A 22963-nucleotide genomic window follows, 5' to 3' on the forward strand; every position below is an offset into this window, starting at 1 on the left:
ATAAGGTCAAGCTAAATCCTATCTGACCCCTCTAACCCTGCTCACTAGCTTTCCTCAGGAGGTGATACAGGCTCCTGTCCACCCAAAACACTGAGCTTTAAAGACCATTTCCTTCATCCAGGATATACATGCAATTGCGCTAGTGTATAATTTCTTTATTTCTATTCATACTGTTATGACTTACAAATGCCTGGATGATGCTGGCAGTGGATGTATTATAGCTTTATTACGTAATTAAGGAACAGAACTTTTGTAATCACCAGCCAACATGGCTAGTAGATTTTTAAAGTTACCAGCCAATCAGATTTGCAACTAGCCACATTTGTTTTTTTCCTAATTAACTTTACTTTAATTTCAGCTCCTCTGGTTTGTTTGGTACGGAGGTATAGGTGACACAGATATAGGTGGATGTACACAAAATGCAAGGAGAATGGATTAAACATAAGGAAAGACGATGTTCGATTAATTCTACGAAAACTCCAAGGGGTCTTGAACGGGACACTCTAAAACGCTTAACGTGAAAAAGCTTAACGTGGTTTAATGTACCTAAACAATGATTACTGTTTACCAAATTTCTCTCTCATATTGCTCCTCATAACCACTGAAAACTGTCAAAAAATCTAACCAAATGTCCAATTATTATGGACGTTATCTGACATTAATTGTTCTGCTTCACATTTTCAGCAGGGCAGTGGACCGGCTGTGGGTTGACTCTCCACGGTTCTCATGGGCTTTATAAGTCCTAACGTGAAAAAGCTTAACGTGGTTTAATGTACCTAAACAATGATCAATGATCATCAAATTTCTCTCTCATATTGCTCCTCATAACCACTGAAAACTGTAAAAAAAAATCAAACCCAAAGTCCAATTATGGACGTTAGCTGACATTAAGCATTTCTGCTTCATTGAGGCTATAGAAAAAGCTTAACGTGGTTTAATGTACCTAAATACAATCAGTGATCACCAAATTTCTTGTTAGATTTTCTGACAATTTTCAGTGGTTATGAGGAGCAATATGAGAGAGACATTTGGTGATCATTGATCGTTGTTTAGGTACATTAAACCATGTTAAGCTTTTTCACGTTAAGCGTTTTAGAAGGTCCCTGGTGAACTCAGAGTGAGGAGACGGCTCCGTCGCCAAAACTACTTTGCTAAAGGGCCTAATTATATTTGCCACTTAGACTCTTATGACAAATTGAAGCGTTTTGGCATCTATATAAACTCATCTTTAGCCGCCATCCTTTCTAACTGGAGTTCTTTGCTGCAGTGCTGCTGACTCTGGCACTGGCACTGTTCATAATGGGTTTCAAAGCGGCGCACATGAAAACAAATCTGAAGTTTAGTTTCATGTGCTCACTTGAATCTTTCATGTGTGCACATGAAAAGGTTTTGCGTGCACACATGAAATTTTCACGTGAGCACTAAACTTTAGATTTTTTTTTTTTGCTCATGTCCCCTTAGGGGCTCCGTAGTTTGGTGCCGTTCCGTTTGTCTTCTCTGTTTCAGCGTAGCTCGTAATCAATACTGCGGACGCTAGGCACACAACCAATGGTTGTACGACATGTCACGAGATAAGTGTTCATAGGAAACGTAGGAGTAGTACTACAAGCATTGTTGCCAGATAAATATTACGTTTCCAAGCCAAACACACAAAACCGCCGTAACGGTATCACGGAAGGTTTGTATCATGTGGATGCGCCGACAGTTTTGTTTTCATTACTTACAATTCCTCGGGAGGGAGACAGAAACTACGCACTATAGTTTTGAATGTGGATGTTACACCATCAATATGAACTCTATCCCACTACAGGAGAGTGCTACCTAGCTGGCAAAGCTCTCCGCCAGACATACATTAATTACCTATAAATAAACATTATTTGTGAATTCAATAAGTCATTTAGTCTACCCTCCTTTACCTCCATAAGGTCTTACAACGTGAGTGTGGGTAAAGTCTGCTATTAACATGGCAAACACAGTTGCACTCAAACAGGCCAAACAATTGAGAATAATTAATTCACTGCTATCAAAACTATTTACCTAAATTCAATCATTTGACCTTTCATTTTGCAAAGTGCAGAGGAACTGATAGAAGAAGATCACAAAGCATTCTGAAGGGTTGAGCTCACTATAGTTCACTCAAGTTTTCATTTTAATGTACTGGAACTAAAGACAGCAGTAGGGATTCTTCCGAGGGAAAGGGCCGAGGGGCAGTTAACTATCACAACACTCTGCAAGACTTAAAAGGCATGAAGTGACAAGCATTTGTATGTCAAGACACAGTAAATTGTTCCTGCTCTCAAAATAACCAAAAGCGGAATCCTACACTGGCAGCATTAGGCTTTTTAGGTATGTAAACAAGAGGCTTATAGCTGGTTTCCACTGTGTAAATTAAAGTTACAGTGTGAAAATGTGCATATGATTATACTAGCTTTGGAATTATTCTCATACCATAAGGTTATGTTTGTAGGAACAATCTTTGTTTTGGTTTTAGTTCATTCATTTCAAATCTGTTTGCCACAGAGTCATTCTTATCTACCAGCACAAGGGCTATTTCACAAAACCAAGATAAGGGATTAAGCCGGGATTTCCCAGTTATGCTGGCTCATTTAGCCTCACAAAAGCAGAGGCACCTAATTTATTATTTACAGCTAGCCTGCTCCTGACCAGGCTAACAGCCAGGATTTATTAATCCTGGAGCCTTTTCTTTTCACTCAGCAGTGGTTTTACCTTATTGTTATCAGCCTGCATTAAAATACAACATGTGCATACGTCTGTTAACGTTACTGATAGACTTCCAAAAGTGACAAGGAAAAAAAGAGGTGTTCGATGGCTTTACGTCATAGGCCGACCAGGGCTAGGCCATTGGGGGAGGGGCCTCTCACTGATCCCCCTATATTCCTGAAAATCCTAGACATGGTTGTGATCGTTTGTGCTTTCTGATTAGCCTGTGTTTGTATTGAAATAAGAGGGTGCTGCTGCCCACCGTACAGGTTGAGCAGAGGCTGCACAGCGGGCAGCGGACTCCTGATTGCCACTCCGCTACTGCTGGGGGGAAATAACTGATGAATATACTATGTTACATTCATGTTTACAGTGTGCATTATATTGATCACTTAATTGTCTTTATGTTTTCTAGATTTTAGAGTCCAATTTCTGTCTTTATTTTCTATGTCCATATATACGAGGGAGCAAAGCATATAATATGTAAAGAAAGAAACTCGTCTAAAAAGTCTAAAACTATACATTTACGAACTACTGCTCTTAACTGAAACGATTCAATGAGTCAGTTGTACACTTTGCATTAAAAGGGAGCAATGGAAGTTAATATGTCTTAGGAAATTTATATTTTAGTCCATGAGAGAGAGAGAGAGAGAGAGAGAGAGAAAGAAAGAGATATCTATGCATCATATTCTAGCATTGTAGAAAATTGATCTTCATGGTAAATTTCCTGAGGAACATTATCTTCTGCTTACTTTTAAGGCAAAGAGTACAACGGTTAATTTGTGCAAATGATTAGTGGCCTAATCCTTGAACGGTATGATTATGAAGGTTTCAATTCAGAGCAGTGGTCAGTTAATGTAGGCCTATATGTTTAGGTTACATACGCATTCAGTTGGTCCGTAATCGTCTGCCACGCTTTCTCTCAATGTTTCATTACAGCACCCGTTTCTTTTTTTACAAATAATGTGTTTAACATCATCATACTTCCACAAGAATCTTCTGCTCACTCTGTATAAAGAATGAACAATGCGTATTCTCCATTTTAGCATCAGTAAATCTGTTATCGACCTTGCGGTCTGTTAAGTAAAGCCGTGAACGCGCATCTATCCCAAATACTTCAGCCTGGCTCGATTTAGTCGCTCCTCCTCAGCCTGGCTTGGCCCAGATTAGAATAGGTCAAGGCTCGCTTTATTGGTTATCCTGGATTTATAAATTCTGCTTTTGTGAAACAGCCCCCAAATGATTGTAAGTGATGTTTAAGCTGCACTTAATTAGATTTGGGATTTTTTTGTCTGTGGCTATGATTCAAATGACTGTGAGCAATGTTAAAAGGCTTCATTCGTAGGGACATAGAGAGTAGAGAATTATTAGCCCATAGAGAATTATCACTAACTCTGCAGCTTTACAAAAATTGTAGCCTCTTTTAACCCATTATTTTGGATTTACATAACCTTTGCTTGATGGTTCACACTCTGTGCTCCCTTCAGCCCCATTTCCAGCAGCAGCAGGAAGCTGTTTTAAGCAAACAATATAAACCCAGTGTACTCTACCGTCCCAGCATCAGATTGTCCGCAGACAAAGCAACTAACTGGTGATGAAAGTGGAATCTTTAGAAATAGCTGGATATGTTCTTGGTGGAGACAAAGACAAAACTAAAAGGTCAACAGAAACATGACTCCAGATTATGTAGCTTGTCTAGATGATGTACAAATAATCTATTGTTTGCTAAATTACTATATAGCAAGACTCCTAAAACATTTGAGTAAACTATTACGTTGCGTACCTTGGTGATGCCCAGTGCAGCGATGTTCTGGCTGTAGGAAGTGGTTCCGTTTCCAGTTCCCCACAGTGCAGCCAGGATGCAGCCGATGCCCTCCACTGCGATACCTCGGTTTATGGCGTGAGTCGGTGGAGGAGGGGCGCCAGACAAGCGAGCACAAGCGTAGTAGTCACCGATTGATTCCATGGTCGATGCCAAGACGCCTGCCATCATACCCAACACTGAAGACAAACTCACTGTGGGCATACCCCATTGACCTGTGTGTTCAGAATAGGCATACTTTAGTTTCCATACATATAGCTACCTGGGCTGCTCCATTATAGGAAAAAAATTATAGTCACAATTATTTTGGTCAATATTGAAATCAGGATTATTTAACACGATTACTCCTTGACCTTTGGAAAAATGTTGCATTTATTGAACTTGAAATTCCCCTTAAAATAAATAATATAAAAATATATATTAAAATGTTTAAATAGTATTAAATAATGAACACAAAATGAGATTAACTGTTGCAGTGCACTTTCAAAATTTCTTGAAAACAAGTAATAAATAAAATGCAAATAAAAGAAAAAAATTTGAAATTAAATTAGCTCAAAATAAATTTGTTGATATAATGTATTGAACATGTAACATTAAACATCTAGCATTTTGTCAAACTAAAATCAACTAATTCAGGAGGGGCGAGTCATTCAAAACACAAGACAAAAAAAGAGTTTACTTGCATGACTCAATTGTTTTTGTTTTTCTTGATTACATTTTTTGTGATCGTTAAAATTGATCGTTAAAATCAAAATTCTATTAATTGCACAGCCCTCATAGCTACAAACACTCAACCATACACGTAACTGGATTACTGCCAACATCCTTCAACATTTTAAATATTTCATAGGCTAGACCCAGCTCTGGTTGACATTTCCTGAAAGTTGCATATTTCGTTTTGACTGGGGGAATGGCTGCTACTGGATGACCTAGAGGCCAAGAAGTTCCATATGTCAACAGACAAACCATTCCTCCTAAACCATTGAAGTATTTATAGAAAAGATGTAGTGGTGCAAAACATCTGCCAGACCAAAGGTTTACATGACGCCATGTCCACTTTACTCAATCTGTTACATAAACATCTGAACAGATCCAAATATCATGCAAAGATTTATTTTTGTACAATTCTGGAATTGAACCCATCCCAGCAAAAACCTTTCGGGGTTATAGAATTCCTCACATAAATAATTCAACAGGTGAATGTAAGATGCTGATTATCTGATCCATAGGGATAATGCCCTCATAGGACCCTCAGCACAAACTAAAGAAATGCAAATCTTCAGTTTAGGAGACATTTTTTATCTCCACCTGCCATGGTTAACCTGTTGGGCTAGTTGAGAAGTCCAAATAGCTTTGCTTCTGGCTCAAATACAGTATATGGGTGGGATGCCAGTGAGGGGCCCGGTCCTTGTTGCTACATGGGTGAATCCTGCTAGTGGCTTCAGGCATACAGTATGTCTTTTAGGTTATGGACCCCCCCCCCCCCCCCACAGAAACATTTACACAACAAAGTTCATGCAATGTTTTTAGCCATGATTCCATTTCAAATGTTGACATAAAAGACATGACATGATTACATATTATTACATGTATTGACCACCTGAGTTACTGAGTCATCTTGGCATTGAATTGTTAACTTTCTACTTAAGGTAGCATGGTGGCCCAATGGTTAGCACTGTGGCCTCACAGCAAGAGGTTTCTGGGTTTGAATCCAGGTTGTTCTGGTTTCCCCCACCATCAAAAAACATGTACTCCAGTCAGTGCCTTTGATCAAGGCACTGGCTCAGATCTGGAGTTGGTCCCCGGGCGCTGTAAATGGCTGCCCACTTCTCCCGTGAGGGATGGGTTAAATGCAGAGAATGAACTTTGCTATGTGTATGTGACAATAAAGTACCTTTACTTAATATAGGAGTAACATGCAGCAATTGCAATGACTCAGGGACATTGTGGTAATTTAAACACCCAACATCCCTGCTCTCTTTGTTGCTTAGTTTTTGGCCTTTCTGGTGGCATGTAGGCCTGTAACAATGAATTGCAATATGACATGAATGCTTCATCTAAATCACGTTGAAAGAAGCAGGAGCAGCCACTGCAGGATCACGTTGTATAAGATACATTTGTTTCCAGCGATTATTGCATCCTCTCTTTTTGATATGTAAAAAGCTTTACATCTAAATTAACAAAAATTTAAATAATAAAATTTCCACCCATCATCTATGTACAAGCTGAAATGCACAAATGGTTCAAAACGTTTCACTCCTTTACAGAAGATTTTTATTATTTTTATTAGTGACGTTAACAAAATCTAGGGGAACTTATAAAGCAGTCTCCTTTCATACCCATTTCCTACAGGTTCTTTTATCAAAACATATTTTTCAGGTCTTTACCTCCAAAATAAACTATTGTCTCAACTGTAATTACAGTCTTGCATGCTGAAATGTAACCTAATTCCACCCATGTGTACATGTAATGGAAAGTCCTTGGAAAACGCAGCGGTCATGTCTTTTTTATATTCCTTGGCACTTTGTTGTATACATTTTGTAAATTACTTTGGTCCTATGGTGTGCATATTGTCCTTAGTATATATCCGTGATGTGGGTGTGATGTGTTGACTCATGTGTATTGTGTAATACTAACACGCTGATGTTTTTCTTCCGTGTTATTTTTTGTGCAGGAACAATTTTGCCATGGAAAATATAATGTTATTCTATTCTTAACGTATATTTGACAATTACGTTCATAAACCCAGAACCAGTATGTTCGTTAAGGCAGTTATCAACAGATGAAGGTGTCGAGATTACATTGAAAATGACCTTTAAAGCACGTTGTCATCGTCTTGGGTCGATAATGCCGATACTATACGATATAAGAGGACACACATGAATATAAATGCATGGGTTCTTATTCATAAATCTCTCCTAAAATTCCAGAGAGCAGATTAGTCATAGATGGAGAAGTATGAGATTTTCCTTATCCCAGTTGACAAGTCATTGTCCTCTGAAATAAACTTATTTAAAAGAGAAATTTGCCACTTATTATGTGGATGTCCAATCAGAGTTGATGGTAAATGTTATTGATTAAAGCAATACATTTCACAGTGGCATGCTTTATTGACCGAGTCGCAGCTGCAACATCTGTTGTTCTTCCTGCATCCAGTGACGTGACAATGCCGTAGTTGGAGAAGAAGGAAGAACTACAAACTATTCAGCTTGGATTTTGTCTCCGTCTAGCCAGGTGGTGTGGTCTAGATGCCACTCAAAAATAGAATTCCTTGTTCTTTTCACTTGTTTTGCAAACTTGTTACATTTGCAAAAGCTGAAATGGCATCCCAAAATACAAGTGCAGAGGGTGTTATGGAAGACGATTTTTATATTTTGCAGTGTTTTGGTTTCCCCGGATATTCAGCCGTATTTATTCGAGCCAGGGCATATGGCCGAAGAAATGCAGCGAGAGAGGCCGAGGCCGAGGCTGTAGCAGGGAGGATATTGTTGGATGCAGGGAGCCTCCAGAAGCTGAGCTGCCAATATCAAACGACGACTGGTGGTGACTTTGCTCAAATTGCCCTCTGATGCCAACAGAATCATTCTGCTGCAATGAATGTCAGTGGGCAGTTTTTGTTGGATGCTGTTTGTGCATTGCTATGTTTGCAGACCTTCTTCAGGATCCCGAAGATAAACTGGAAAAGAAAACCAAGACCAGCAGGGCCGATGTTTGTCACAGACTATAGACACATTTTGAAACTGAAGTGTTTCATGAACCAATAAAACGCTTCCTTGTATTTAAGGCCATTGGGTCATGTAGATGAGGGGGTGGTAAAGATTGTCCTGCTGTTGATAAAGGACTGTGTCAATGCGCTGAAATGAATGGGTGTTATGGGAGATAATATTGAAGTGGTTAATTGTTTAATATGAAGTTTGATTTATTGTTTCTAACATTTTTGTTTGTTTTTTTCAAGGTCGGTGGCGGGACCTGGCTCTTGAGGAGGGGTGTGTGACGGCTCCTAGGCCTCATTTCAAGTCCTTTTGGTTGCTTGGATCTGGGGATTGGCAAATAAGAACTCATGACTGACGCCTGGGCAGTCACTCTCGCTCCCTCCCTCATCAAGGTTGCTTGGTTTGTTTGGACTTTGGTTGAGTTACTTTTGCTTTCTTACTGTACATCGCTACAACTTCAAACATCCATACACTACACACATTACTGATAAACTAATAGCACGTTCTCCACATTTTGTCATACCTTTGAGCCAGGTTTGTTAAGTTCCTGATAAGGGAAATGGTGAGCAAATTTAAGTTGGGCCTATATTGTAAAAATGGAGTAGTGCTGCTAGTGACCATGTAGAAAAATTAAAGAGTTATTGCCGTCTTGGTTCATGCTGGTTTGGAATGTGGAGCCTCCGTGTTTTAATTTTATTACCTGCATAAGTATAGGGGCAACTCGGCTGCATTATGTTTTGGCTGGTCGTCAGTAGCTTGTGCACAATGCATCCTGGTACATGTATGTAGAAACTGCTGGCACGGTACTGTGAGCAGGAGAACTCTTTTCTCGGCCAATATACCACACACTGAAGAATGTATTGCTTAAATTGACTACAATCAACACACTGATTGGACATCCAAATAAAAGGTGGCACATTTTCCCTTTGATAACCACCATGCTAGAAGTAGATGGGGTTTGGTTCATATTTGGATAACAAAGTGAAACCAGCTAAGTCTCTATTCTGTTAATTAATTGATACCCATTTTTGCACACTGAATAATACAATGTCCTGCCAAAAACATTGCGTACAGACAATTTTCCAATTTGTTAACCGAGAACGTGCTGCTATCATTAAAAAAAAAAAAAAAAAACATTTTGTTTATGTGTTTCATTGGCACAGTTGTTCCTGCTATTATTTTAGATTTTGTTTTCTGGCAATAATATGGATTACAGGACCTGAGTTAATGTACCGCCTGCAAACAGCAGGGGCCATGTGCAAATAATCAAAGAGTCATGAAACTGACTTTGCCATTAACATTCATGAATAAGAAACTGACACCAAACTGACCCTGCAAGTGAGTGTTCCGACATCACAAATCTACAGATTGTTTTTGACACACATATGCATTTAATATTTGGCAGAACAAAGAATATGTAGTGAGAAACAATATATCTATGTCACTGTAATAAGATAAGAACCAAAAACTGCTAAAATGATGACCATGAGTGGTTTTGAAAATCAGTCCAAAGGTGTAGAATTTTATTACAGCAGCACATGTTCTTTGAAACTAAGGAACACATGCTCCACATGGAAATCCTGCATGGGTTGCTGCCAGTTCAACTTCAAGCCATAGCCAACTGACTGTCAGGAGGCGTCTTGTCCCATTGCAGTTATAAAAAATCTTATTTTGTAGATCAACATCCCAGGCACGGCGTTATGGGTGGGCCTGACGGGCCTAGGCCCACCCACTTTTCAACAGGCCCACCCAAAACATTTCCTCAAAAAACATTAATTAATTAATATATTATAATTTGGTGAAGAATTATTAAAAATCGGCAAATAATCTCCTAATTTGTGCTAAAATTTTCTAAATGTTTAGTTTTCAAAAACAATTTAAAAAAACTGGTCATGTCTATTTTTATGTTTATGCGCAAGTTCAGCAGACAGTGAGGTTCGGATTGGATGTTGCTTGTTGGTATGCTAGGCTAGCTCCCAGTGATCTGAGAGTGTGAAAATCATTTCCAGTAAAGGACAAGGTTGCAACAGTCGTTGTTTAAGTACCTTAAACGTGCACGAACGGTCTCAGAGTCATCGCTGCAACCAGGAGATGAGATGAAGGAGAGCTGAGATCCACAACGCCGAGCACATCTTTGTCTCGGCCACCGCAGGATGCTAACGCGGCTAGCTCGACCAGCGCGGCCAGCACGACCAGCGCGACCAGCGCCGGTGCTAATGCCTTTGCTTCTGCCTCGTGAGTGGATGATATAGCCCCTATGGATATAGCCCTGTGGATCGGTCTTCCGTGGATGAGCCCGCAACTCAACTAGTGCTAAAGTATCCGGTCACTTCTTCTGCTGAGTTTAATTGTGTAGGACCGCCAGAGGATAACAATAAGGTATGTGGCTACTCTGCCTGTATTGTATTATGTCGTTATATGAGATATATGGATTAAAATAATCAATTCATAACCCGCTACAGAGCTGCAGGCGCAGTTCTATTTCTATAACAGCTTGTTACTGTTGTCAAGTTGTTGTTCCCTCATGGTTTTCTCTTGTTATGGCCAATAATGCTTTAGGGCTATTAATGCGATTTATTTATTTTTGTTAAACATGTTTTTAACATGAATCATCACACTAAATCAAGAAAATAACTTGAGTCTTGTTTTACATGACAGATGACGTTGTCAATGAACACGTTCTGTGGCCGAGTATTGATTGAAACTGTCGGGCAGTGTTGTTGATTTGTATATTGTTGAAAACTTAAAACAGTTGAAAAGAATTGTGAAATATTCTGCCTCATGTTATACGAGCAGAACTAAACTATGTTTTGGGGAAATGTTAGATTCCTGACCACTTTTACAGTCTATAGGCCTTAGGTTAGGAGAGATGCGCTATAGCACAGCCAGGTATGGTGGTAATGGAGATTCCAAAGCGCTCTTCTTTTGGGCAGAATCAAGGAGAGCGATCGCGGATAGGTCCGTCCTTTGCACCGAAACGTTTTACAATGCAACAACATATAAATAGCATCAAGCTATTACAATCTTTATTATGTAAGAACTTATAATATATATAATATAACAGTATATTAGCCAGTCATTTTTATTAGGTTAAACAGGGATTTGATAACGTTTTTAATTTAAGGCCCACCCACAATTGGTCTGGCCCATCCAAAACTGGAATCCTGGCACCGTGCCTGCAACATCCTCGTGTTAATCATCATCATCCCATTTCAGACACTCAATTGTCAGGAGATTAAGCAATTAAAGCAAACACTGATAAGTTTAATCCACTCCAAGAGATTCAGCGACAGTTTGGCGGCTGAAAGATGAAAGAGCAGTTGTGCAACCCTCCGCTAAGCTACAGAATGTCGTCTGTTTGCATTTGGTTTGGATGTTTGCCAAAGATGAAATTATAAAGAGGCTGACAGACAAGATGAATAAATTAAAGGAACCGCAGTACTCAGCAGTTTCAAACAACCGTTAAAAGTTGGGACACTTTTGACATTTATTACAGCAGTAATTGACAGATTGTTTGTTAGTGCCACAACTAATGGCTAAACATTTAAAAATGTGTTGGCAAATAACTCACCCTTCATAGTTACCATGTGTGTTGCTCCTACTACTCCTAAAATCACGCTCTGGGAAATATACCTTAAGGTGACCAGGTTTGACCAATTAAGTATACAGCATACAAAATGTGTTAAATTATGACATTCATTCACTTACCTGGGTAAGGCACGTGGATCCAAGGGGAGTTTGCCACAGCATCCAGGCTGATGTCGGTCCTGGCTGAGAAGCCATACTCATCGGATTTTGAAGGAAAGACGTCAAAGATGGTCAGTAAGAAGCAGACCAGCCAGGCGCCACACATCCCGAACAAAGCCTAGAATTTGAAATCAGATCCAGAATGTCACATTACATTTAAACTGAAGTTCAACCAACATATAAAACATTAGTGAAATTATTTTAGGCCCGACAAGGCAGTATTTACTACAGGTTTTGAAGACTAAAAGCCTTAAAGGTCCCATGACATGGTGCTCTTTGGATGTTTTTATATAGACCTTAGTGGTCCCCTAATACTTTATCTGAAGTCTCTTTCCCGAAATTCAGCCTTGCTGCAGAATTACAGCCACTAGAGCCAGTCCCACAATGAGCTTTCCTTAGGATGTTTCTGGGTCTGTAGCTATTGAGGAGGAGAGAGGGGGGGCAAGGTCGAGGGTGGGGGTGTGGCCTTGACCAACTGCCACTTTGCTCGTTTGAAAGCCATGATGTCTCTCTTTCATTGGTGGGCCAAATTCTCTGGGTGGGCAAAGCAGAGAAAGGGGAGGTAACCTTCCTCCTTATGACCTCATAAGGAGAAGATTCCAGATCGGCCCATCTGAGCTTTCATTTTCTCAAAGGCAGAGCAGGATACCCAGGGCTCGGTTTACACCTATCACCATTTCTAGCCACTGGGGGACCATAGGCAGGCTAGGGGAACGCATATTAATATTAAAAAACCTCATAAAGTGACATGTTCATGCCATGGGACCTTTAAAGCTATTAAGTAAAGTATTAAACTCAACTAAATGCCTAGCCTCACGTGGCCGAAATTACCTTCTTGTTGTTTGATTTGTACCACAAGCATTCAATTTGAGCCTGCATACGTCTTCATACAACACGCCTTGGGCACAGGTCTGCATTTCTGATTGCATTGGTACAGCAATAAAGTGGGAGCAAAGAGTGGTGCAAGAGAGTGCTTTTACCATTTGCAGGGCTTTCCTAGGAAAGTCAAACAGTAGCTTAAGGCATCAAAAAAATGTCTTCATATTTAATTTCTTTGATACTATCTTGACATCACCTATAAGATCCAAGAGGAAGATAAATCAAGTGAGATCCATAAGATCCTCATATTTGAACTACTAATGATGATGAAGTGCCAGAGTAATGTATGCATTATATGACCCCTTAATGATGAAAAGGAATGTGTAAGCTGTGAGTGTTAGCTAACCTCAGAAAGTAGATAAGATCTTTCCCTGCTGCTATATAATTCCTGGCTTTGTTCCTTCACGCTTAAAAGCTTTGCATTGTATGCTTTGTTTTCATTTGATGAACAAAACTACTAATAAATATCTATAAAAAAAAAAAACTTTGTTTACTCTAAGATCAAAAGACCTTCAGGTCTTTTTTTGTTTCTTAGGTGTTCACATGATGAAAACGTGTTCGCCCTCAGTGGCTTATTCAGACCACACGTGCACGCACACATGTGCACACACATGCATACATGCACACTTACTGTACCTCATCTTTCTGTGCAATCATCATGGGTACAAGTTTGCACTTTGCAATTCATTGTACTTATTGTTATTTATTAGTAGGTGGACTTTTTTGTATCTGCTGTCTTTTTTTTATTATTTACTGACCGAGTGATCCGCACAGGTATTCCAATGCGCCTGTACGTTGTACTTGAGCAAATGGCAAAAATAAAAAACTTGAACTTGAAACTTGAACTTGACCTTATTTAGATATAGGCTATTAAGTCACTACAGATGTTACTGAACATTATTTTGACCATGCGTGCAAGTATGCATACAATGTGAGGATGTGTGCGTGTGTGTGGCTGGCTGTGTGGTGATGATTGTGTAAACTCGGCTTGTTGGCTGGTATTTGAAATATGTGAAATGGGCTAAGCAGAGTTTCCTGGTGCTGTTGTTTCGGCAACTTTAGTGCATAACAAAAAGTAAAATCCCTCACTCTCTCCCTCTCGTTCACTCGTTTATTAGACCGCTGTGTCTGTGTGAAGTTTATTTTTTTTTAAGATAACATTTTTATTTAGTTTTTTATTTTAAACAATAACAACAGAACAGACAAATACACTTGAACAAGAACAACCCCCCTCTCCCACCCCCCATGGTCTCGAGGAAAATCAAAAACAAACAAACAAAATCAAAAATAGAAATCCCACCTTGCCTAGTCGCCCTCCTCTACTTGTAATTCTACTAGAAATGTTGGCTCACATCATCCCACAAAAGACTTTGACTGGGGTTGTGTTTACTCTAGCCCAAAAAAAAAGAAAGACGCAAACCTGTAATTTCGTCATACATTTGTATCTATTTTCCTCAGTCCCATTGACTGCTCTTTGTGTGTTAATGAAAAAGGATAAAAAGATAATTATTGTATAGTATCTATTATAGTACTTCTAAATCGTAAGTTGTTGGTATGCTGTTAGCTGTACAAACTGAATACTCCACATCAGTAGGATTTCCTGTTCCAGGCCTCCTTGACATTAGGATGTTACCTACTGTGAAGGACCAAGCAAACCTATTTTCTCTGACAAAGCTATTTGCTTTGATTCTATGGATCAAGTGGACTCAAGTGTGAGTTCCTGTACTCATTATTTTTACAGCGATGAAAGCAGCAAAATCTGCACAGAGGCTCCTCGAATGGAGATGAGACCACCTATATTGTAAAAACAAATAAACAGATATGTACGCAAGTGGGATAGACTTTATTTGAAGTAAAAATCAAGTTGCGCTTTCTTTTGAATATAGAAAGCACACTATATGATTGATTTATCTCTGATTTGGTCCCTGTCTTTACTCTAAAAGTTATTTTTGCATTCTGGATTGGCAGACTTTAGCTTGATACTAGATACTTCTTTTGCAGTGTATTTTTTTTAAATGTATCGTTTTGAAGCAAGCCAAGGGTGTTATATGCAGGTTTTATGGGCCATAGGTGTTTAAATTACATTTGTATGTGTTTTTTTCACAATAGAAGATAACCCGAATGCATGAGACCTGGGTAATGTTGTCAACTTACAGAGAAGAGCTTGAAGAGTGGATACTGGAAAACCTTCCACTTCTTATCCTTGTAAGCAATCATTGGAACATCGACTTTGCTGAGATACTGAGAAAATAGGAGGATCAGACAGACCGTGCTGTGGGAAAACAGAAGACAGGACAAAATTTGTCACTCACAGTTGTTTCCCCCAAGGCCTTGCCCCCGCTCACAGCTATTAGTATAATTGTGCAAAAGCATGGCAGGCTTCCAAACTGTACAGTTAGTTGGAGGTCAGAGCAAGTGAGCACATGTCATTTTACCCAACAGGCATGCCTACGTGATCATTGTGTAAAGGATTATGGTTAAGTAACAGTGCATGACAGGCCATTTGAACATTGTTAAATACTTTGCTCAGTTTCCTGCCTTTGAATGGCATTTCATGCTGCGCGTGAAGCACTTCATGCTGTGCATGAAAACATTGCACACTGTGCATTAAGCACTGTTCTGGACCAGTGTGTCATGGTGCATGTTATTTCATTTGGAAAGTCTGCAGCCTGCTGAAATGTCTACCAGAGAAAGTAACTGGGGGAAATAAAGACGTATTCTATTTCGAAGAAGAAAGAGATGCTTCATACAATTAGCAAGTCACTCAAATCCGATTTAAACATTTACTTTGTACCTGATCCAGATTAAATGTATGACTGCAGCAGCAAAACCAGTCTAAACATGTAGTTGAACAAATAGAATTAAACATGTGTTTGAACTAAAAAAATAGTAATAATAATACAATTCTGATAATCTGCGCCTGCTCTACCAACTGAGCTATCCGGGTGCCTGCGTTCTGAGGAATCTTAATCGAGCCTGTATCAAAGACCAAGGCAAAGCCAGGACGCCTGAGGAGGGAAAGATGCAGGATACTGCTATACTGTTCAGGGGGACTTATTTTTAGAAGGCTAGTCTACATCCATGATGGTCCACTTCCGGGATTGCTCCTGTGCCGCAGGAAATTCCGCCAGATGCATGTATTTTCGCCGATGTCTTTCTTCCGCTTTCTTTGTGTTGGAATTCTAAACTAGGGTGGGTTAATGAGGACTATGGTTAACTGCTCCTTACACATAATAATCCACGATGATCACATTACACAAAACTGAAATTGTACGTCAAAATGACACATTGTCAATATTTTTAGAGACCCCCCAAAATTTCACAAATCACGTTTTCAGGGGAGCCCATGTCTTATTAAGCTCCCCCCGTAGTTCGCACCCTGAGTCTTTGTACATTTGGTTGTATTAGAGACTGAATTCTTCTGTTAATATGAAAGTCCATGATAACGAAACAACACACCATTCTACTTTTTATCTACTACTATATGGCTTGTTTTCCATGGGCAGTGTCAGTACACTGGGGCTAAGAAGGATATGACTGTTGACCATCCATACCACCAGAAGATGGATGTGCTGAACCTTTTCAAACCCACAAGGCTCACTCTGTGTAATGACTTTAGTTTGCATTATCTGGAGATGGTGGCGGTAAATGAAGACAGATTTCATGGAGTTGGACAGGTCAGGAGCAAAGGTGAATGAAAGTAGGGTTAATGTAGCATATTGAGTTACAGTAGTTGTGGAGAGTAGGTGGATTTAAATTAGGAACATGACTGCTTTGATAAAGAAACAGTGGGTGAAAACCAGACATTTAGATACTGAATGAATACAGACATTTTGCAGCACAGAAGCAAAGAAATTAGATTCGACTTCTGTTTCTGGTTATATTATTAGCTCCCCACGAGTTCTTATTTCTTATCTTGCTGTATTGCATTTGTAAATGCTAACATGCTATGCTGCTATGAGATTTCCTAATAACCTTACCAAAAAAGCTCAGCATGCTGCAAATGTTGGTATAATATGATAATGGCTGGTGGATTTAAGACAAAAAATAATTTATTGAATGAATCAAATTTGAACATATGTGTCAGTGGCGTGTTGATCTTTACATTGTTAGTTAATTTCCTATCCTGGCCTGGGACACACATTCATATGGTTTGATTAAGTACTGACTTTAACTTATCATTGCACTTACAACGAGCGCATCCACCGTGTGTGTTTGTGTGTGTGTGCAAGCATCAGTCGCGGGGGGAACGGAGCAACAGCCCCACCCGCTGCAGAGAGCCGACAGCCAGGATTAAAACAGCAGCAACTTCAGCGACTTTTAAAATGTTACAGTCTACATTGATGTTAAAATGTATACAGGTTGGCAGGACGGTCTGAAATGTTTTGCACGGTCTTTCGCTGTACGTTTTGTTGGTAAATGTTAGATGTTCGAGTCACACACACGTCATGTCTTCATATTTCGTCTTCCTCTGCAGCGCTGTGCAGAGGAAGGTCTGGCAATGCAAGACTATATTGAGTGAGACAGGAATACAGTGAGTAAGACTAGTCTAAGCGATATGTAATACAAGCATTGATGAAAGTTTCTAGATTCTTAAAAAACTATCAAATTTTCGAGATTTTACGAAGTTGCATAGAGCACGATTGAACAATTCACCATATGGTCAAATTCAGTCCAAAGATAACACCCAGATTTGTGCGCTGGGATTTGATACCCACTAGAGGGGCCTGGACCCTACGATAATGGCTACTGACTTGATCTGAGTTTAACTGAAGAATGTTTTGAGAGAGCCAAGATTTAACCTCCGTAAGACAGAATAGTATTTTGACCAGTTGTGTCGTTGGAGTGAAAAGAGAAATAGATCTAAAACGTGAAAATGAAAATTAAAACTGATGTTGTTTTAAAACATTTTAGCTAGAGGTAACATAAATGGAGAATAATAATATCCACATGAATCTTATTGTGTCAGTCAAGTGTTGCAATTTTATCATTTCTCCTATCTATGCTATGAGAGACGTACAATACATTACAGTAAATACAGCCTTAGACACAGACAGATGACAGAAAACAGACGGAAAGGATAAACCTGAATAAATGAGTTGAGAAATCTAATACAGATGTTTCCAAAAAAGCTATTAAGGGTTCTTACACTGTATGATGAGAATGATGTGAATAATATGCTATGGGACCTGACAATCCCCAGATCTCAACCCAGTTGAACATGTGTGGGAGATTTGGGACTTGGACAGGGGTCATCATAAAAACATAAAATGAGAAAATATATTTTGGTGGAATGGTATTGATCCCGTCACTGAAATTCAGAGACAAATTGAAGCTCTGAGGTTTGTGGTGAACAAGGCTAGGTTCACACCTCAAATCGGCTTTATTGCACGGATCAGATTTTAATTTTTTTTATGTGGCCAATATGAAATTCTAGTGTGAACTGGTCATGGTCCTGAACTAACCCACATGCCCAAAAGAAGTAAAAGTAGTATGGAAGTAAAGATGGATGCCACTGAAGTTAGAGTTTACACGTATAAATTGATGCACACTGGAAGCCAGCAAATTCATGAGCAGATGATAATGAGGATGAGGAGAAGGACAGCAGCAATTACGTTTTTTTTGTGGAGCAATGGCTGCTTATAGAATGACAAATTCTGCTTTGAGATTTGCGTAATTGTAGTTTGAAAACTTTTTGGTTTGGAGCGCAACTAGGCGGGCCCAAATTTATTGTAAACCTAAATTGATATTTGAGCCAGATCAAAATTTGCGAGGGGCCTAGAGTGACGTACAGTAAAAGTTGCATAAATTACGATGCTAGAAAAAATCTAATCTGTATCTGATTTAGGACCACATACAAAAAGGGGCCCAAATCAGAAATAAAAAGATCAGATTCCATGTGAGTCGTGCTGTTTACACTGCAAAAATCGATCTGAGTCACATAGAAGCAAAAACATTTGAGCTACTTTTGCCTGAAAAACAAAACTGCTTTTTTCCTTTACCTACCTATCTGTAGATTGGAGAACATATACACATATCCTTTGCTATACAAATATGTTCATATATTTTGTGCAATACACAGATTTAAAACACATCCACTCACAGAGCAGCTATTCCCCAGTGACCTCCAGACTTCTTCCCAGCTTCAATGAACAGTGACAGGCCGATGAGATTGATGGTGGGAGCGATAGCCAGCGGGCCAATGTATTTCAGCACAAGACCCACCAGCCCAGAAAAACCCAGGACGATCTGGAGCAGAGAGGACACAAGGATGGCCCCCTGAATCTGTGGAAGACATGGCAAGACGGACACAATTGAGATATATATACTGTACCAGTTCTGTGGTACTCACGTATGCATCATATAGCATACCAATGGTGTTCCTGGAGGCCTCTTTAAACTTGTATAATCTTTAAAGTAGTCTCGCTTTGACAGACCTTCCTCCACATCGCTGCAGAGGAGGATCTGGCTAGTCCACATAGCATTCCGGGATGGGAGAAAAAGGTGCTCTGGTTTATTGGCATTTCTTTAAACCAATCACAATCGTTGGTGCTAAGGGCCAGATGGAGCAACGGTGCCTCTGCAAAATAGCCTAGGGAAGGAACTTGTTTTGGTGGAACATGTGTACGTTCAAAAGTAGTTTTAGTCGTGCAACAAAAAACTGAGAGTTATCCTGCAGAGATCTGAGGAGCAGTTAACCATAGTCAGTAGCGGAGTGGCAATCGGGAGAGTCAGGACTTTTCCCGGGGGGCCTGTAGGGGTTCGAGGCCACAAGGACCGGTCTGATAATAGTTATACATAACAAGTTCTTAGCGACACCATCTGGCAGCTTGGTGTGCGGCTGCTGCCCACTGGTCAAACTGTGCAGCCTCTGCTCAACCCGTACGGCAAGCCACAGCAGCCTCTTACTTAAATACAAACACAGGCATAGGCGCCGATATCATTTCGACAGTGGGTGCTCCGGAGCGGATCCTGAGCACCTATCTGGGATCCACCATGATGCGCAACACCACACTAGACCTGGAAATATCCACTCATTTTGGAAAAGCAGCCTCTACTTTTGGTCGCCTAACTAAACAAGTCTGGAGGAATATACAACTATCTGTGCGAACTAAAGTTAAAGTGTACGAAGCATGTGTACTGAGTATACTCTTATATGGATCTGAAACCTGGCCTACATATCGCCCCCCCAGAGAGTAAAATCAGTGCTTTCCATACAAGAAACCTGCAGTTCATTATTGGAAAGACCTGGGAGGACAAGATGACGAATGAAGAACTGTTCACTGTCACAAATTCTGAACCCCTGTCTTCAAGGCTGAAATTCAATAGTCTGAGATGGGCAGGCCATGTCAACAGAATACCACGATCTCGCATTCCCCACTCAGTACTTCATGAAGGTATTGGAGGAGGGAACTCGGCATACGGGCAGACTGAAACTGCACTTCAAGGACGTGTTAAAGAGAGATCTCATAGACTTTGACATAAAACCTGAGAGCTGGACAACACTGTCACGAAATCGTGACCAATGGAGAACAAGCCTCTGACCAACAAGCATATGACCAAGATAGGAACCTACAGAAACTGAGGGAGAGACATCTTCGCTCAGCTAACAAGAACTAATATGTGATGATATGTGAAAAGCACCACACATTGTCATTCATGACAGAAGCATGCCAAGAGACTGTATATTTAACAATATCTTTTGCATTTCTAATCCAAACAACGTCAAACTTGGCACTGCACTTACTCGTGCCCATAGCAAGACACCTGCCAAGTTTGCAATCCATCGGACTAACAGTTCGAGAGATATGCGAATAACACACAGACAGACAGACAGACAGACATACAGATGTTCCTGCAATTTACAGATAGATGTTTTGTACTGTACATAAATGTTAGTTGTCCGTTTCATAAAGCAGTAGTTGTTTTTTACTTATCATCCTCCTTATAGAGCATAGATTCTAGATAATGGTGTATTACTATTCCAACGGCTTCTAACCTATTAACGCCAGTGTATTTTTATATTTCATATCTTCATGTTTTGGCATTTATTTTGTCATTTCCTGATAATGGTGACTAACCACGGTGTTCACCAAATATTGTTTGAAAAACAACTTCATTTTGTTCTCAAAGTTTAAAAAAAGGTTCTTGCTAAAATGGGACTATGACTTATGACTATTGTAGAATCTACTTAAAAATATTTGTATCTACAAAAGTAAAGAATTGGGAACTATTGTTCTAATCTTTTTTCAGAGCACATGGGAAACATTCCCTGCTGCAGACACTAGTAGACTCTGAAAGCTTAAACAGGAAATGTGTAGTAACTGTAGGATCTCCTTTAGAGGTTCCCCCTTTAGAAACATGCATCTGTAATATGTTGCAACAGGGAAAAATGTTGTGCAAAACCCTGCCGACAAGGAGGAGATATGAGAGAACAACATATTTAACAAGCTATAAGCTGAAATTGATTTACATGAAATTCCAGATAATGAATCCTTCTGGAAATTCACATTAAAGCCTGCTGTACCCACTCGAACATTGAAAGAGCTCTGTTATGGCAATATAACACCTTATATGACGGAAATAAAGTATATACTGTATTATTATAATGACAGTTATCATTTATGACAGACATTTTTTTTTCTTTGAATTAAATGTTATGATATATTATTATGATTGCTTTTTCATAAAATCCATTAATTTGTGGGGCAACCTAAAGTTTTTAAACCGAAAATTGAGGGTTTGGGGTGTTTTTTTGTTTTTTTTACCCAAATGTAACCCCAAATGTGAATGTTTACTCACACAAACTCTTAGCATTTGAACACAATTTATGGGTATTATTTCACCCAATTCTGAATTTTTTTTTGTTTACCCCAAATTTCCAGTTTTTGGGTCATGTTTTTACCTTTCTTTTTTTTTTTTACATACACTACTAGGTGTTTGGATAATACTTCACCTTTATTCCCAGTTGTCTTTATAATTTTTGTTTTATTTATTTATTTTTATTATGGCATTTTTAACACAATTTGTGAGTCTTTTTGTGTAGTTATCTACTTTTCCACGTTTAAAAATAAATAAATATTTTAAGCAATTGCTTAAAATATTTATTTATTTAACAAATGTCCCAAGGTGAAACAAATTGCAATTTGTTTCACCTTGGGACATTTGTTTCACGCATTACTGCATTTAAACACACTTCACGGGTCCTGGCTTACCATTTTTTCAGGTCTTTAGCTTTTTTTGACAATTTCACATGCTTTTTTCCCTTCAAAGAAAAAAATACATTATTTTGCAATAAAACATAAAGATAATTCTTTTGTGCTCCCATAGTTTAAGACAAAAACACTGTACTGAACATTTACTGCAATCAAGTCTTAACTTTAGTACTTGCTAATGTTGGCATGCAAATCTCTTAAATGAGTACATTTTGTGAGATTTTTCTGGATGCACCAAGAGTTTCTATTGTCAAGCCAACATTAAGGTGAGGCTAAATGATACAGGTCTTCGTTCCTCTTAAATCTGTTAGCGCTGCTAAGGTGAACGATTGGATTCCCTGCAGAAGCACTTAAGTTACTGATAATCATCTTCTGGCTCAAGTGAATATTTTACATACCTCACGCATTCGTGACATCCAGACCTCATCAGAATTTTCCATTTGCTGCGGGCTGGTGCTGTTCTGCAGCTGCACGGACAGCATGACAGATTCTTTTGGGGCTGGACACTGCCACTTCGGCAGAGCGAGAATGGCTAGGGTCGGAGTGATAAAACTGAATGTCCCTCCCTGGAGGATTGGTAACCTGCAAGTCAGTAAGGTGACGGGGTGAGGTCATAGGTCTAATTACCGAATTAGGCCAGGATAAACTGAAAAAAATCCCATGACAAATCTTGGTTATTTAAAGAAAAATTATCTCAGCAAGAACTTCACAAACAGTGCTTACATAAGGTACCTACGTTCAAACCAGCTCAAAATGTTCACATTATGTTACCCAATGGCAGAATTTCTTAATTTATTAGTTTTTAGAAAGTTCTGAGAACTGAACTTAAACTTTGCAAGAAGTTGCAAGAAATGGAAACCCATTTC

At 39.3% G+C, this 22963-nt stretch overlaps 1 protein-coding gene across 1 annotated transcript in view; it reads right to left on the reverse strand.

The window, feature by feature from the left end:
• si:dkey-106n21.1 (solute carrier family 23 member 2) overlaps positions 1–22963 on the reverse strand; it is a 57558-nt gene that overhangs the window by 8592 nt on the left and 26003 nt on the right. The window contains exons 4-8 of the mRNA XM_028585254.1: positions 22496–22679; positions 18986–19167; positions 15037–15154; positions 11965–12121; positions 4505–4758 (exon numbers count right to left, since the gene is read on the reverse strand). Of these exons, the coding sequence (XP_028441055.1) occupies positions 4505–4758; positions 11965–12121; positions 15037–15154; positions 18986–19167; positions 22496–22679 (895 nt within the window). The remainder of the gene's footprint in view (positions 1–4504; positions 4759–11964; positions 12122–15036; positions 15155–18985; positions 19168–22495; positions 22680–22963) is intronic.

Source organism: Perca flavescens, chromosome 8, assembly GCF_004354835.1.
Source record: "Perca flavescens isolate YP-PL-M2 chromosome 8, PFLA_1.0, whole genome shotgun sequence".
NCBI lineage: Eukaryota > Metazoa > Chordata > Actinopteri > Perciformes > Percidae > Perca > Perca flavescens.